Source organism: Aethalodelphis obliquidens, unplaced genomic scaffold (assembly GCF_003676395.1).
Source record: "Aethalodelphis obliquidens isolate GAN/ISIS:26980383/991018 unplaced genomic scaffold, ASM367639v1 scaffold3, whole genome shotgun sequence".
NCBI classification, from domain to species: domain Eukaryota; kingdom Metazoa; phylum Chordata; class Mammalia; order Artiodactyla; family Delphinidae; genus Aethalodelphis; species Aethalodelphis obliquidens.
In genome coordinates this window covers 37,847,561-37,866,124 of record NW_020837947.1, presented here as the reverse complement: position 1 = coordinate 37,866,124, position 18,564 = coordinate 37,847,561, and the positions used below count along the sequence as shown (strand labels likewise).

At 34.9% G+C, this 18,564-nt stretch overlaps 1 protein-coding gene across 1 annotated transcript in view; it reads right to left on the bottom strand.

Annotated features, from left to right (window-relative positions):
* LOC113613023 (triadin-like) overlaps nt 1-18,564 on the bottom strand; it is a 110,176-nt gene that overhangs the window by 42,981 nt on the left and 48,631 nt on the right. Inside the window, exons 4-6 of the mRNA XM_027093431.1 lie at nt 10,846-10,875; nt 6,732-6,758; nt 1,898-1,924 (exon numbers count right to left, since the gene is read on the bottom strand). Of these exons, the coding sequence (XP_026949232.1) occupies nt 1,898-1,924; nt 6,732-6,758; nt 10,846-10,875 (84 nt within the window). The remainder of the gene's footprint in view (nt 1-1,897; nt 1,925-6,731; nt 6,759-10,845; nt 10,876-18,564) is intronic.

Below are 18,564 nucleotides of genomic sequence, written 5' to 3'. Positions count from 1 at the left end.
AATTCAATTCACATTCTTGTTATCTCTTTAACTGAGTGCTAAAGACAAATTACCTTTTACTTTTTCCATGGACTTGCTCTAGTCCTGTCAATTTCGCCTATCCTTTTTAATTCAATACCATGAAATTGTATCACATAAATACTTATTTTATGTTAATTAAACTATACATCTCACTCTCTCATTTGCTCTCATAATTTAAGATAATGTAAAATCATATCCTAAATATTCAGGTTATACACACAAAACTATGTGTCCTTACTATGTGGGTGACAGAAGGAATTTTCAAGAGTATTTGTAATGATATGCCTTAGGCATTAACTTTATAAATAGCTCACTGTATATAAAAGCTATGTAAATATTCTTCTGTTGTATGATTTCAAGACCAAAAAAAAACCAGTTCTTATTTGGGGAAATGGATGGTCACATTGCTAGCAGAGATTTTAAACAATTTATGAATTATCTCTAACTTTTGTACTGGGAGATAATGCCCATGTCAAGTCCAAATCGTTCAACCATACAAGGGATTGAATATTAATTCTTTTGAAACCTTTATACTGGGTCTAAGATGACTTGGCAACCTAAATTTGTTAATTTCCTGCAAAAGATGCTGATCTCTTCAAAACTTGATTGGAGAGTGTTTCATAGATAGCAGAACTTACAGGGTTTTTTTTTTTATTGCAAATGAATATTTTTATCTAAATGTCACATTTTTCTAGGAAGAAAATTTTCATTTTCAGAGTAATCTTCAATCTAGAGTCCTCTACCAGTTCTGCAAAATTATCGGTTTTGTTTTATGTATTTTCTTGATTATGCATTTCTACAGACTAAGTATTAGCATACTAAATGCTCTGTAATATGAAGTTCTAATCAGCTTATATTCAACTAAAAATTGTCATGAAAATATAACTGGAATTTTAGATTCATGTTACACCTTTCCTTAAGGTCTACAATGTCTACGTAAACATTTCCGACTGCAATTTTTTTTAAAAGACACCAAGCTACTCAATATTATATTTTCCAATTTTTTTCCTGATATATTCACCAATGATATACCCTGTCTCAAAAACCTGACAGTAAATAAAACATGCATTTGTTTTTTGTATTAGTACCATCATTAATACTTATGCAACTCTAAATCAAAAGGAAAATGTAAACATATTTACATAATGCACAGAAATGAGGTTTGATCTTAAATCTTATATACAAAGCTTAGAGAAGCTAAAAGAATATTTTTTCTAAACTCAAATATACGCCATTATGCCTAAATTTTCATGAATGGCCATCTGTTAGATACTTCATTGAATTGAGAAATACCAACAAAGAAAAAAGCATTTATCCTTTAACGTATTGTCAAAGCCACTACTGATGCAAATGCCATGGTATACTATAGTTGTCAGTCAATATTTATTCTAAATCTGAGGATAGAAGCCTTAAAAGAAAATTGTGATATTGCAAGAGCAGTACTTAAAATTGTTGGGGATTTCCTTTTCATTAAAGACACAATAACTTTCATAGTAGACAAATTATGTTGCCTCCTGGTTTGATCAAGTGATTAATCATTAGGAAAATTTTCTAATGTGTTTAAGAAACTGAAAACATCACTTATTATTCTGCAAAATGGGAAACAAAAATATAAACAACTCAAAAAAGAGGTTATGACCTGGAAAAATTAACATTTACAAGTGAAAGCTCTACAGATAAACTTTAATAAGAATTGATTCACAGAAAAGACAAGGTTGAGTAATTATGCATATCAGTTTAACACAACAAATAATCAGAGCAAGAAACATTTGATAAGTCAGCCTAAAATATTAGCATTAGCACTGTCTATAGCAGAAGTTAAATGAGTAAGCTGCTGAAATATGCTTTTTGTTTTCTCAAGTTTTAGTCAACATACTTGCTTTAACTTGTTTTTCACTTGGAGCTGTTAAGGACAAGAAATAATAAGGTCTAAGTCAGTTACAAGTCTCCTTGGGTCTCTCTCTAAAATAGTTTTCTAAAATAGTTGTTTTTTTTTTTTCAAAAAAACTATATTATAACCTTGGAAACTAAAGAAAAATGTAGGTCTCAGGAAGAAAAAATACAACGCTGTGCCATTTTCTTTGATAAACTTTAAATATATGCCATGAACCATAGATTTCTTTTCTGATATTCATATAACTTCTCCCAACACAGAATGCTCATTCATGACTCATTCATTTTGTTTTCCATTTTAAATTATTTAAGAATCTGATTGGTTTTATATATATACCAATGCAGTTTCCTTAAAGTCTACAAAATGGTATGAAAGGAAGGAAGTGAATCAATAAATTATCCAACTGTTTCATTTTTAAAAACATAGTGAATTACAGCTAAGTTGCTACACTGTAATAACACCATGAAATGAACAGATAATGATTTCAAGAAATTTAAATTATTGTATTTTGTCAAATTTAATATTGGATAATAATGTTTAGCTATTAAAACTCTTAAAACTATTCTATCAAACATTTAGAGAGGAGCTAACAGCCATCCTTCTCAAACTCCTCCAAAAATTGCAGAGGAAGGAACACTCCCAAACTCATTCTACGAGGCCACCATCACCCTGATACCAAAACCAGACAAAGATGTCACAAAGAAAGAAAATTACAGACCAATATCACTGCGGAATATAGATGCAAAAATCCTCAAAAAAAGACTAGCAAACAGAATCCAACAACACATTAAAAGGATTATACACAAAGATCAAGTAGGAGTTATCCCAGGGATAGAAGGATTCTTCAATATACACAAATAAATCAAAGTGATACACCATATTAACAAACTGAAGAATAAAAACCATATGATCATCTCAATAGATGCAGAAAAAGCTTTTGAAAAAATTCAACACCAATTTATGATAAAAACTCTCCAGAAAGTGGGCATAGAAGGAACCTACCTCAACATAATAAAGGCCATATATGACAAACCCACAGCAAAACATCATTCTCAATGGTGAACAACTGAAAGCATTTCCTCTAAGATCAGGAACAAGACAAGGTTGCCCACTCTCACCACTATTATTCAACATAGTTTTGGAAGTCCTAGCCACGGCAATCAGAGAAGAAAAAGAAATAAAAGGAATACAAATTGGAAAAGAAGTAAAACTGTCACTGTTTGCAGATGACATGATATAATAGGTAGATAATCCTAAGGATGCCATCAGAAAACTACTAGAGCTAATCAATGAATTTGGTAATGCTGCAGGATACAAAATTAATGCACAGAAATCTCTTGCATTTGTATACACTAACAATGAAAGATCAGAAAGAGAAATTAAGGAAACAAACCCATTCACCATTGCAACAAAAAGAATAAAATACCTAGGAATAAACCTACCTAAGGAGGTAAAAGATCTGTACTCAGAAAACTATAAGACAGTGATGAAAGAAATCAAAGATGACACAAACAGATGGAGAGATATACCATATTATTGGATTGGAAGAATCAATATTGTGAAAATGACTATACTACCCAAAGCAATCTACAGATTCAATGCAGTCCCTATCAAATTACCAATGGCATTTTTTTACGGAACTAGAACAAATCATCTTAAAATTTGTATGGAGACACAAAGACCCCGAATAGCCAAAGCAATCTTGAGAAAGAAAAACGGGGCTGGAGGAATCAGACTCCCTGACTTCATACTACAGTAATCAAGACAATATGGTACTGGCACAAAAACAGAAATACAGATCAATGGAACAGGATAGAAAGCCCAACGATAAACTCACGCACCTATGGTCAACTAATCTATGACAAAGGAGGCAAGGATATACAATGGAGAAAAGACAGTTTCTTCAATAAGTGGTGCTGGGAAAACTGGACAGCCACATGTAAAAGAATAAAATTAGAACACTCCCTAACACCATACACAAAAATACACTCAAAATGGATTAAAGACCTAAATGTAAGGCCAGACACTCTAATACTCTTAGAGGAAAACATAGGCAGAACCTCTATGACATAAATCACAGCAAGATCCTTTTTGACCCACCTCCTAGAAAAATGGAAATAAAAACAAAAATCAGCAAATGGGACCTAATGAAACTTAAAAGCTTTTGCACAGCAAAGGAAACTATAAACAAGGCAAAAAGACAACCCTCAGAATGGTAGAAAATATTTGCAAACAAATCAGTGGACAAAGGGTTAATCTCCAAAATATATAAATAGCTCATGCAGCTCAATATTAAAAAAACAAAAACAACCCAATCAAAAAATGGGTGGAAGACCTAAATAGACATTTCTCCAAAGAAGACATACAGATGGCCAAGAGGCATATGAAAAGTTGCTCAACATCACTAATTATTAGAGAAATGCAAATCAAAACTACAATGAGGTATCACCTCACACCGGTAAGAATAGGCATCATAAGAAAATCTACAAACAATAAATGCTGGAGGGGGTGTGGAGAAATGGGAACCCTCTTGCACTGTTGGTGGGAATGTAAATTGATACAGCCACTATAGAGAACAGTACGGAGGTTCCTTAAAAAACTAAAAATAGAATTACCATATGACCTAGCAATCCCACTACTGGGCATATACCCAGAAGAAACCACAATTCAAAAAGACACATGCACCCCAATGCTCATTGCAGCTCTATTTACAATAGCCAGGTCATGGAAGCAACCTAAATGCCCATCAACAGATGAATGGATAAAGAAGATGTGGTACATATATACAAAGAAGTATTACTCAACCATAAAAAGGAATGAAATTGGGTCATTTGTAGAGATGTGGATGGACCTAGAGACTGTCATATAAAGTGAAATAAGTCAGAAAGAGAAAACAAATATCGTATATTAACGCATATATGTGGAATCTAGAAAAATGGTACAGATGAACCAGTTTTCAAGGCAGAAATAGAGACACAGATATAGAGAACAGACATATGAACAGCAATGGGGGAAAGTGGAAGGGGGTGGCGGATGGGATGAATTGGGAGATTGAGATTGACATATATACACTAATATGTATAAAATGGATAACTTATAAGAACATGCTGTATAGCACAGGGAACTCTACTTTACTTTGCTGTACAGTAGAAACTAACACAACATTGTAAAACAACAATATCGCAATAAAAAAAATTTTTTTAATAAAAATAAAATCATTTAACCAAAAAAAAAAAAAACACTCTTAAAACTGATTAGACCCATAGTCATTCTTTATGTCTCCCCATTATACGTTTCTCTGATTATGTTCTATTTCAGCTTTCTGCGTATGTACATAAGTGAGAATATGTGTTATGGCTCAGTTATGGGAATGTTACCCCCAAACACATAATCTGTTCTCTGTTCTCTGTAAGGTAGACAAAAACATTCGTTCCTTCCCATAGGTGAGTAATATCAATGTTAATGTGAAGTGTGAAATGTGTGATTATTTCATATTGCAAATTATTTAAAAGTCATTCATATTTATATTTTTTTAAAAATATGATTATCCTATTTGATATTTCTCTTTTCATCCACTCAAACATTTTCAAGTTCCTAAAATGTTCCTGACATTATGATAGGCACTCTTGGATAAAGATATAAAAAACAATTTTCATATTCTAATTTCTGACTGTTTAAAGTGGAAAAAAGAAAAGGTAATATGATTATAAGAGTATGTTAAGTGTTTTTATATAGAAAAGAAAATGATGCTATGGGAACTAGCTGGAGAAACTCCTAAATGGATTTGGGTTTTCTGAGGAAGTTTTACAAACCTGGAAGAAGAATAAGAAATGTGGTTTCGAATCTGCAGTTTGCTGTGGTCTGTGACAGGGGTGGGAGTATAGTTGAGCTAGATTTGCATGGGTATTTACATAATATTGTAATTGCTATTTTAATGTATTGTCAATGTAAATGCTATTTCCATTTAAATATAATATGATGGGAGGGGTGACTAATGGACATTATATGAGGTTATGACAGCTTACACACACACACACACACACACACAAAATCAGTACAGTTCCTTGAGCAGGAGTTGCATTTATTTTCATTTAAAACAACAAATAGGGCAAGATAAATCCAGAAACCTTTAAGAAAATCATTTGGTATCTACACCTACTGCATTCTTTGTTTGTTTGTTTGTATATGTGTTTTTCTGCTTGTCTGATTGTCAGTTCACTTTTTTCCCCCTCATTCGAATGTAAATTGACTGAAGACAAAATCTACTTCTACTCTCATTGCAACTCCCCTGAGTACTCAAGATGTGTCATTAAATAACATTTTGAATAGAGAGAGAATATTTGCTGGAATTGAATATTTCATATTTTCAAAACAAAGCAATGTCAGAAGCACTTATAATAGAAAGGGTTTTGTTTTTATTTTTGTTTTTGTTTTCTACCCTAAACTGTAAAATAGTGCTTCTCAAACACTGCTTTGACTAATGCACTGGGGATCTTAGGAAGTTGCAGATGCTGATTCAGTAGATCTGGGGTGGGACCAGAGATTCTGTATTTCTAACAACCTCTCAGGTGCTCCTAATGCTGCTGGTTCACAGAACACACAGTGAGTAGCAAGAGTGTAATGTACTATTTGGCCTCCATTTTCTAACATGGCATTGGTGTTAACTGTATGACAAGAACTTGGAAAAAAGACATCTCATAAGATGGAAGGGTTTCCTGCCCTTTCCAGTCATGGCCCTTACCCCCGTCTGAGGGTACATCATTAATAAACCTTGGACATCAGGTAGAAAGATCCCAGCAACCCCAGTCTGACTCACCTGAATGTTCCTTCTTTGGTGGCTTTGCTGTATCAAACAAGAAAAGAAAAAAATTCAACATTTTATACCATTTGATCACATTTCATTATTCAATTGCAAGTTTATATCTTGAAATTAAGAGGATAGAGGAATTTTAAAAGTTATCTGGTTCTATATGTTTTTCTTTCTTTTCCTGTTCTGAAACATATTATTTTTGTTATTATTATTATTCCAATTTTATGTGTCACAACTTAATTGTCCTAACACAAAGAAACATATATGTCTAGTGCTGTATTGCACCGATAGTAGCTGCCATGAAAAGACTAATATCCGACTCATATTTAAAAAGAGTTTTTCCAATCTTCCTCTGTTGTCCCTCACAGAGCAGCAATAAAAATTATTCTGGATATTAGAGGAGTTAAAATTTTTCATGGATAATAAACTAGAAAGATAAAGTAGGGTCTATAAAGGATGGAAAAATTTTTAATTTCCTTTCTTACTAGATCAACATGAAATAAATTTGGGATAAAAAGTAAGCATAAAGGATAATTGTTACATCTGTTTTAAAATAATTCTCAGATAAGGATGAACAGATTTCCTCTGGACTTTCTCTTCTAAGGTGAACTTTTCTTATATTGAAAAGGTATATGTTTAGCTAAGACAAAGTCTTTGCTGAGGTAGATTTACAACGCTAAAAATAGACTAAGAATTTTCAGGGGGAAGCAAAACACACTTCCCTTGTTTTTAGGACAAATGCTCCTTATAGAGTATTTTTCATATAGTGTTCCTTTTTAAGAACCCACTTTTGCCAATGTTATATGAGATGAAGAATCATTCTGGCCTCAAAATTAAGCTGACATTTGTATTATAATAAGCACTAATTTTATATGAAGTGTAGGTACTAATTTTATATGAAGTGCTATTTTCTACATTTCTATTCTTACTTATTTTGCCTTGACAAGCAAAATTTGACAAGCTTGTCAAATTAATTTAAATGATTTTCAAGAAATACTTTAACATAGACACATTATTATCTGATTTTTTAAAGAAAAATAAAGAGATTTCTTCAAGTTTCATTTAATGAATATATTTTGGAGACTAGAAGATGTTTATGCTAAAAGAATTCTAAGAACTATATTTTAGAAACATAGAGTGTCATCGAATTTCCTATGGTTATCTCATCAGTCTCTCAAGTGTACAATTTTGTTTACCACGCTTGTACTTGTGAAGGTGTAATGAGCAATTTATTCATTCCCAAGATAGCAGGCAGGCAATAAAACAAATAAAACGAATGGCCTGACCAAGTGTTACAAGTCAAAGGGAAGAAGCATACGTGACTTAGCTAAAATTAAACACAGGTAAGAACATTAAAAACTGTCTGGAAAACATGGAGTAATTAAATGCATTGCTTAATTTATTGCTGAACTGAACCACCAATTATCAAAACATTTCTAAGAAATTTGTAAAGTAATAACAATCAAAAAAAATACTGGAAGTAGCTTTGGGTATGCACCAAAATCAATTACCAACTATCTGTGAGATTTCAAAGTTAAAATAAGGGTCTTCCAATCATATCAGAAAGTAACTGTATAAGCAGAAAAATACCCGTGCTAATTTGGGATGATGTGCAAGAAAAGGCTGTCAAGTCCATTTATTTTATGGGATAATTCAAGATGTAATTATTGAATTATCTTAATAAATACAAATTAGTTCATGCTTATATCTACAGGGACTGCCAAATCATACTTATAATTGATTTTTTTATTTGGAAAAAATTATAGCTCACTAGAGTTAGCAAAAATATATACAGGAAGAGTACATGTATACATAAATACATGTACTCTTCTCCCTGTTTTCCCTACCATGATTTGTTTTAGACTGCAAAAAAAACCAAAAACACAAAAACAACCAACTTTTAAGTTGTGGTAACTAGAAAAGAAAAAGCAAAATAAGAATATAGGGTTGGAGACGTATAATTGAATAAAGCAATATTAAAGTAAAAACAACAACAACTGAATCCAGCAAATTCAAAGATGCGACAATAACAACAAAAGCAGGTCCAGATGATAAACTAGAGCAAATAAGTTAATTCGAAAAGAATTAGTAGTTGTTTAGAGGAAAATTCTTTTTCTTGTCCTTATTACTGCCCAAGTCAATCCACTTCCCAAGGAGGGAAGCAGTTGGAATGTTAAATGAATGCCTGGGAAGGCATGTTTATTTATTAAATATATCAATACTCTGAAGATTGTCAAGGAGCTGCAGTGTGTCTGTGGGAAATTTTAAATCATATAGACTGTAATAAAGCAAGGGCCTTAAGGTTACATATATATTATTTAAATACCATTTTTCAAATCTCCAGTTGTCCTCCATTTCCCTGCTGGTGCAATGGTTTATAGAGTGGTTTCTGTATCAGTGTGCCAGTGCCCATATCAGCAGCTGTGCACACACATAAATCTGGTATCGAAATACCACATAGTTCTCTACAGACAGATTGCTCCCCTTGGCTGAGTTGTAGTGTACCTTCATGATTCTCTCCATAGGACATTTTAGAGCACTTTTATGACATAAAAGGTCAAATGTCCTGACTTTGCAGGACCAAAATGCATGTAAATCTTTTTTTTAATTGGTATATATTTTAAAACATGTTCTTAATTTCACTAGGATTTTTTAAAGCTCTGCATACCTGGAAATGGAATGATTATTAATGGCTAATTGAATAAGGTTAAGTTGACATTATTTGTTTCTGTTTGTTTTTCTTCAGAGAAGAGTACACATTTGCAAAAGACTCAACCTCAAAGCATCAAGCTTTACTGAATCATTAGCAAGCAAGCTTTAATAATGTGTTATAGCAACAGTGGATGCTGCCTATGTTATGCATCCCAAGCAATGCAGTTTCACAGAGCTCACAGTGTTTGTAGGGAAAAAGGACACTGTTATGGACAAAATGTCATATATCATGTGAACATGCCAAAATATTTATGGATTACAAGAACAAAGAAAACAGAAAAGAGATTGTAAAACTAACCTGAAAAAGAACTTCTGTTCTATATTCTAGCTACAGAACTAACCAGATTACAGAGACTATATTTCCACTAACATAATACAGTTTTGGTTAATGGAATGAAGTTATATTTTTTGGTTAAGACTGTGGACAATGTTATTAGACGATTGCATGAATTTCAAAAAGGACTCTAAGGAAGACTGCCATGCTTTTCAGTCCACTCTGATCACCCCCTCCCCAGGTTGTATATTCTTTCATTCTGACAAAAAAAATAGAGTTCACATGCATAAAATATAGAAAAGGGAGATTCAAAACCGCAAGTCTAGGTATTTCAGCAGGACAGTAGTAGCAGTAAATAGAAAAAATATATAATTTGCATGCCTTTCCTTACTTTTTCCCTTGGGTAGTTCTGTTGAAAGAAATATAAACAGAAAGCCATTGCTCATGAAACTTTCAAAGATAAAGTATACTCCCTCAACACATTGATTAGACTGTAATGTTTCCTACGCCTCCTCCCATTCTCTCCCCTTAAATTTCTCAGTGTTGCTCAGAGGTATTGCTGATTATCATAGGTGTTTCCATAAGTTAATTGTAAAACATTATTTGACAATGAACCTAGGATTATACTGTTTAACTATTTAAAATGATTTACATCTTGTAGTCTTCTTAAATGTATATGAACACATAAACACCCTGTACACATAAACCCTTATGAACAAATACAAAAGACACAGGTATACTTGCCACATGATTTATGATTTTATTCAAGACTTAAAGGAACTACTCAGTTCCATCGATGCTGGTATATCCAAGATTAATTAAATTTATACTTTTTAGCAAAGTAAATGCTTGTTACTGAACATCGTTCAATTTCTTGTGCAGCAAACATTTCTTTGAAAATAATTACTGTGAAAGGTAAACATAGGCAGTATTTATTTTTATTACTGCCAAATATTTCTCATAGCATTATTGTCAGGAAAGATTTGAGTCTCTCTCTTTTTCTTTCTTTCTCAATATTTCTCTCTCTCTCTTTTATCCCATATTTAGTTTTTTCTTTTGTGTGACTCCTTTAAAAAGGAATGCTGCTTGGGGGTTCATTAAATATAAGACAGAAAAAGGAAATATTCCCAATACCTTCTGCAGTTGTTCTTGTTTTCTTGGAATCTGAAAATACAAATATAAATTACTGACAAAGCAGATAAGAAAAATCAACAACTGATAAGCTCACAACAAAATGTCCATACACTCTGAAATCATTTTCAATGAAATGGATTGATTGCATGTTGTATTTCTAGAATATGGGGCTTAAAGCTAAATTATTCTGTTTTTGAGAGGAGGAGTATTAGATTAAGGCAAGAAGTGAGAAACTTTTGATGTATAAAATATAGAAAAAATACAAAGGAAAATATTCACATCTAATTTGCATAGAAATTACATTGTGTCTATAGCAGCTAATGACCTTTTAATAAAATGTCAAACTGGGCAGATATACTGTCTGTTTCCATAGAGATGGGTTGGAATCCATGAATTTAGTTGGCAATTTCTTCATTTGTTCAATCTATAGCAATCCTGGTGAAATGTATTGTACTCTCCTTGAATAATTGATGCATTTCCAGTACAAACATTAACTTATTCATATTGTAATGAAAAAGAAACAGGTGATGATGGCTCATGGGTTACTGACGAACATATCATTTATTTAGTAACTGCTATGTAGTAACACGCATTCAGTGGTCAAAAGCCATCTATTCAATTTTTAGTCTTTTGGGTGTTCAGCCTGTATCTGAGAAATTTATTATTTCCAGTATTTTTATACCATGAAACTCTCTGTTCCTATCACTTGAAATTAAAAACAAGTGTTTTTTTAACTTGTTTATTTTAGAATGGAGGCATCTTAAATTTTTGCTTAGAATATTTCATTCTGTATATTCTGTTTTCTTTCTTTTACCTCTTCTGTAACTTAGTTTTGAAATTATCTGAATATTACTGAAATTAGAATCAAAATAATGAACTATGAATTTATGCTTGCAAAACATAAACTGTTCTCTGGCTGACAATTATATGGCTTAGAACCTAGAGCAATAGATATTCACTAACAATTTGGAAGTTAACGAATCTGTGTGCCTTATAGTGATGTAGATGGATCATGATTATAGTTCCACAATGAAGTAATGGACCTAAAATGTTTGAAGATGACAGTGAGTAGGAGACTGTTCACAACAGGCAGTTAGATGGTCAACTGAATTGTTTTATGAGAAAATGATAATCAGTAACAGTAATAGTGTGGTGAAAGTAATAACCTACTTCCACAGAAGTAGAAGCTGAAAACACATTTTAGGAGAGCAACTTGGGGAAAAACATCTAGAAAGTCATTAAAATGAGCATACTTTTTGACACAGTAGTTCAACTTCTAGATTTCCAAGGAGAAACATGCAAAATTGTCATAAGAAAATCTTATACGAAGATGCTTTGTGACATTGTTTTATACCTCTAAATAAGGGGAATATTAACCAGTACCCTCCGTACAGTAGGGGAACTCTTCATGGGATTCACAGTATATCCACATAATAGAAAAACATAGTCATTAAAATGATGTTTTGCAACGTCTTCTTTCTGAATTTCTATTTTTTCTGTAATTGGGTTTTGTTTCACGTTTAAGAGAAAAAACAAACCTTATTTTTTAAAATAATAGATCCTTGAAACGGAACACTTATTGAGTAAACGTTTATTAAACACTATTATGTCCAGTATGCCTTAGTAAAAAGAATTTTTGACTAAATTTTTCTTAATACCTGTCACCTCACCCCCAAAAACCCAATCTTTTTCTTGCTATTCATTTTCTCATCAGGAACTGTAATGAAGTGGACCAAATTCATGATCTAAAACAAATGTGCTTTGCAAGCAATTTCTCATTTGTTTCCTTGATGAGTAATTATCCTAATTAGGTAAGCAGGTAATTCAAATATTAGAAAAATATTATATAAAACAATTCCATATAAGAATGTGATAAATGTCATCGATCATCTTACTCATATGTCTAGCTATTCATTAATAATATGCAGTGGCCACTCTTTTGGAGATACAGATTCTCCTACCACAACAGATGAAAGTCTGAAGTGGATAGTTCAATGGCTAGCACGACTTATCAATTAGTTTGGCTGCAGTATACTGGGATAGGATTTCTGCCTGTCCAAGAGGTTCTGTGATCCTTGTTGAGCAATCTTTTGAGCCCAGAGTACAGCCAATATGCAAAACACAGACATATTATGGTGGGCACCTACAGTTGAAATACAACTGAAGGTAACGCTTGGGAAGAATGTTTGAACAGACAGAGGCTAAAATGTGGCATATTAGGACAAGATTATTTCCAGCCCCCCTATTTTTCAACTAGATGCTGGCATGGGGTAGGGGCAAAAAGCTTAATACAATATATGTAAGTCTGGAATGCCTGTTGTTTTTAATCTGTTTTCCTTTTCCCTGGTAATAAGAATTGATAAATATTGTATTAGATATCCATTGTTCTGTAATAAAAGAATAAAAATAATATGAAGTCCAGGGTCAGGTAAAGTACATCACTTACTGAGATAAAGACAAGTATTTCATAAAGTAGAAATGTAAAAAAATAAGTCATGATCTAATCAAGCAGGTCTTTAAAGTTCAATATATTTGCTGTAAGAACTGGGAGCTGTAGTGAAATGTACTTAAAATGTCATCATAATTTCACATCTTTTGGTTAGGAGTCAACAGAGTAGCAGACTTACACAAGTAAATACCTGAGAAACCAAAATATATAATGCTTAAAATTGAAAGATCACATACTGACACTAAAGAGCTATTAGTCCCAGCACTTAATACTCATGCTATTAAACTTCATTACATGCTCCCAGCACTCTGCTGAAATGGCTTAAAAATATTATAAAGGCTTACTTGGTGAATATACCTCCCTAAAGGCCATCTGCCCAATAATCTGAACAACAGTCTTCTATTAAGAACATTGAGACCCACAGCAGCTGATTGAAAAGCAGTGATGTGTTTGCAATCTGTTCAATTCGTCACTCACTCAACTTTAGCGATGTATCAGGTATGGTCTATTATGTTCATGAATGATGCCAGAGGAAAATGAAATACCAATTCATATTGAAGGGAAAAATTAACTCTCTGATAGTCTAATAAATCAGGTAATGAAGTATGCCGTGTGTGTGTGACTTGCCAATTGGCATCCTTATTCAATTACAACAGAAACTTTGCATTGTTTTTCAGCATGATTCCTCTTCAGATCTCAATGATGAAGTCCTAGAACTTAGGACTAATTCTCACATGCATTCAACTCTACTTGGCTTTGCCCTAGTTACAGTAAATAATAAATCTCATCTGGCTAGTTCTCAATGGAGCTGTATCCTTTAGAAGATAACCTGTGTTGAAAAACCCACAGGCTTGAGGACTTCCCTGGTGGTGCAGTGGTTAAGAATCCACCTGCCAATGCAGGGACATGCGTTCAATCCCTGGTCCGGGAAGATGTCACATGCCACAGAGCAACTAAGCCCATGCACCACAACTACTGAACCTGAGCTCTAGAGCCCGCGAGCCACAACTACTGAAGGCCACGTGCCTAGAGCCCGTGCTCCGCAACAAGAGAAGCCACCGCAATGAGAAACCCATGCAAGGCAATGTAGAGTAGGCCCCGCTCGCCGCAACTAGAGAAAGCCTGGGTGCAGGAACGAAGACCCAATGCAGCCAAATATAAATAAATAAAATAAATAAGTTTATTAAAAAAAAAAAAAACCCACAGGCTTTCCAACCCCTAGGATTTCATCAACAAAGCTGAGGTTAGTTGAATGAGATCTACCTAGATCTGCTAGTGCAACTCAAGTAGCAGCTAATGATCATATACACTTAAGATAAAATTGTTAGTAACTGACTATAAATTCCCAGACCTAAAAAGCTCACTATAATACAACTCCCAATTTGAAAAAAAAATCGTTTCTTGCCTGGGATATGAAAATTTGAGTGCCTACTCTTACTTCTTGTGGCTATAATATTTATCTTAAGAGTCCTAGATATTACTGATTCATTCACAGAATAAATATTTGTTGAGCAATGTACAAACTAAGGAAATGTGTTAGTTCCTGTAGGGGATGAAAGTGAATTAGACATGGTCCCTTTAGTCAAAAGTCTTAAAGTCAAGTAGAATAGAAGGAAAATGATGCAAGTAATATGAAGTACAAGGGGCATGAAATAAACAATACTAAGGAAGTACACAAAAACTCTGAAGGGAGATTATAAATGAAAGAGAAATTTTTATTTATTTATTTATTTTTTTGCAGTACGCGGGCCTCTCACTGTTGTGGCCTCTCCCATTGAGGAGCACAGGCTCCGGACACGCAGGCTCAGCGGCCATGGCTCACGGGCCCAGCCGCTCCGCGGCATGTGGGATCCCCCCGGACCAGGGCACGAACCCGTGTCCCCTGCATCGGCAGGCAAACTCTCAACCACTGCGCCACCAGGGAAGCCCCGAGAAAAAATATTTAATTGGGAGGTTCAGACAGACATCCTAGAACAGTGGTCCCCAACCTTTTTGGCACCAGGGACGGGTTTCATGGAAGACAATTTTTCCATGGACGAGGTGGGTGGGGGATGGCTCAGGCAGTAATGCAAGTAATGGGGAGCAGTGGGGAGCAATGGGAAGCGGCAGATAAAGCTTCCCTCACTCGCTCGCTGCTCACCTCCTGCTGTGCGGCCTGCTTCCCCGGGGGGTTGGGGACCCTTGTCCTAGAGGGAAGAGAATTTTTCTTGAGCCCTAAGAACACTGAGTATTCATAGAAGGAAAAGGAAAGGGTAAGATCTATTATGATAATAGCAGGGACAATGGCTAGACAGCACATTGTATCTGTAAAATTGAAAGTGACTTAGTATGGATGAAACACATAATATATAAAGGAAGAAACTGGGTGGGAGAGTAGGGTACAGGTTCCACCACGGTGCCCTGGTGGCTTTGCACTAGCCATATATGTCATTCAGGCAAAGATCTGAACCACAGCTAATTCTGAGTCTGGCAGGATGTCTTGTGATCCTTCAAGAACGTAAGGGGATGGGAGGCCTATGAGGACTTTCTATGAGGTCATCTTCCACATGCCTCTCTCTCTCTCCTGGAGGTTGTCATAAGACAACTTCTCATCACCTCCTGGGTTCTCCTGCCTAGAACCCTTTGAGAACAGACCCGGAGACCACTGGCTGTAGTCCAGATTTGAGTCCTCAGCAAAAAGCTGTCCCTAACTTGTGAATTATCTGGTGTGTTGAATTTTTGGTGTGTGGGACAAGGACAATGAAGAGCTGGCACCTTTAGATACCCTTGCTTTTGCTGGCCATGAAAGTAATAAACTGTCTCAATCTCAAAAGAGATCATTGTATTTTTACTGGTGGAATTTGTCAGTCCTTGGCTTTGACTTTGCCTTGATATGTGCTTGACAGGAGGTCAGCAAACACTCTGTGGGGACTTAAGTTACAGGTTAAGGCTTGTAGACTATGTTCTGTGGTCAGTGTGGTACCATTACCATAGGTAATGACATAAAGTGTTTCATGAAGTCAGTTCAGTATTTTGGAAGAAAATATTTAGGGAAAACATTACAGGCAGAATGATTATTTAGGTCAGAGATACTCAATCGTTTTTATCTCAGGACTCCTACAAAAATCTTAACAATTGTAAAGGACCCCAAACAGCTTTTATTCTATCTATGACATTTATAATTAAAAAAAATAAAGCTGATAATATTTTAGATATATAAATATGTATTTATTAATTTAAAAATTTTAAACCTGTTACCTGTTACCATAAATATACTTTTTATGACAAATATATTTTCCAATACCAAAAAAATGATGAGATGAAGGACTTTGTTTTACACTTTTGTGAATCTCCTTAATGTCTGGCAAAGATAGTTGGATTCGCGTATCTCCTTAAGCATTTATTCTGTTGCAATATCACACACTGTGTAGCTTCTGGAAAACTCTAGTGCACACTCATAAGAGAAGGAGAGTGAGAAGGAAATGATAAATCCATATTTTTATCAATATAGTTTTGATCTTGCAGAACCACTGAAAAGGCCTCAGGTACTTCCAGTAGTCCTTGACCACATCTTGAGAACCTCTGATTTTCAAGACCGTTTCCCTGGTTCACGCAAAAGGTTAGTAAGACCAACATGAGGTCACAAATGAGGATGTGAGGTCGCAACTGAAGGAATGGAGGCTGTGAGTGAAGATTAGCTTTTCTAATTACTTTAGGATGGATTAGACAAGAGAGTTTAGTCAAATTAAAAATTCCGGAGGACTAAATTTTAGTGGCAAAGGAAACTCAGGAGTCAAAGTTTACACTACAATTTGAGTCCTGGTGTCTGCAAAGAGAATGGGATGACTCTATAAGAAGAAATAAAGGAATAAGCATATGTTTATAAAGAAAAATATAATTTGATTAGGACTTTGACTTTGGGAACCTGATGGACAGTAGGAACGTGTGTTAATAAATCATAAGGAAAGTGTCTGCCGAGGGAGAAAGAGTGGCAACTTCAGTAGAAAAAGTCTTGTCACAGAAGGACCTCAGCTGAACATTTATTCAGAAACGTTACTCTACTTAGGCTAAGATATGCTTGCTCTGACACCAAAACTGCTAACGACAGTGAACTTGATGGGCAAAGCTCAATGGAGCCAAGGGTCTCTCTTGCTAAGTTTTGTGAAAGAGACTTGATGAGACATGCTGTAATAAGATCTTAATATGAACAGCAAATCTTCAGAGTTCACTAATGCAAGAAGTTCTTTGTGGCCTGATGCCTGCTTATCATAAAGAAGTTCATATGCACTTTTATTTCTGTGTTTTAAAATCCACCACAAAAACTTCTCAAGAGCATTCTAATTAAATCCCTGAAACCCCCCTTATTCTCTTTTTTTTCAGGAAAGTTGTCAACCTTTAGTATCTTTGACTATATCCAAAAAGGTTGAACGTGAATAAACTTTGTGTAAAATAAAATACTGAAAATCCAAATTGTATGCCACCTGATGATTTGTATTAAACTTGCCTCATTTGAGGAAAAATGTGCTTCCTGCCTCTACGGAAAAGATTTCTATAATCTTTACTGAGATCATTGAAAATAAGAAAAAAGAGCCAAGAAGCTTAAGTCCATATACCTCCTCTGCTTTGCTTAACAGAAGATACAGAGAGGGAAATACGAACTCGTGAAATGTAAAATCAAGCCACTGCCTAGAATAGCTGGCCATTAAGCCTATTCTCCTACTATACATTGAGAGCAATGAAAATTACGCTGAATAGTTTTTACATTAAATATCATCATTTAACCAATTTAAAAAGTTTTCCAGGGCTTCCCTGGTGGCGCAGTGGTTGAGAGTCCGCCTGCTGGGGCAGGGGACACGGGTTCGTGCCCCGGTCCGGGAAGATCCCACATGGCGTGGAGCGGCTGGGCCCGTGAGCCATGGCCGCTGAGCCTGCGCGTCCAGAGCCTGTGCTCCGCAACGGGAGAGGCCACAAGAGTGAGAGGCCCGCGTACCGCAAAAAAAAAAAAAAGTTTTCCAAACAAGAGATGAGAAATAATCCATAAAACCCTTTGGAAATGACAATTTAATAATAATGATGATGATAGTGATGGTAATATTAAGAAATAGTCAGGGGCTTCCCTGGTGGCGCAGTGGTTGAGAGTCTGCCTGCTAATGCTGGGGACATGGGTTCGAGCCCTGGTTTGGGAAGATCCCACATGCCACGGAGCAACTAGGCCCGTGAGCCACGACTACTGAGCCTGCGCGTCTGGAGCCTGTGCTCCTCAACAAGAGAGGCCGCGATAGTCAGAGGCC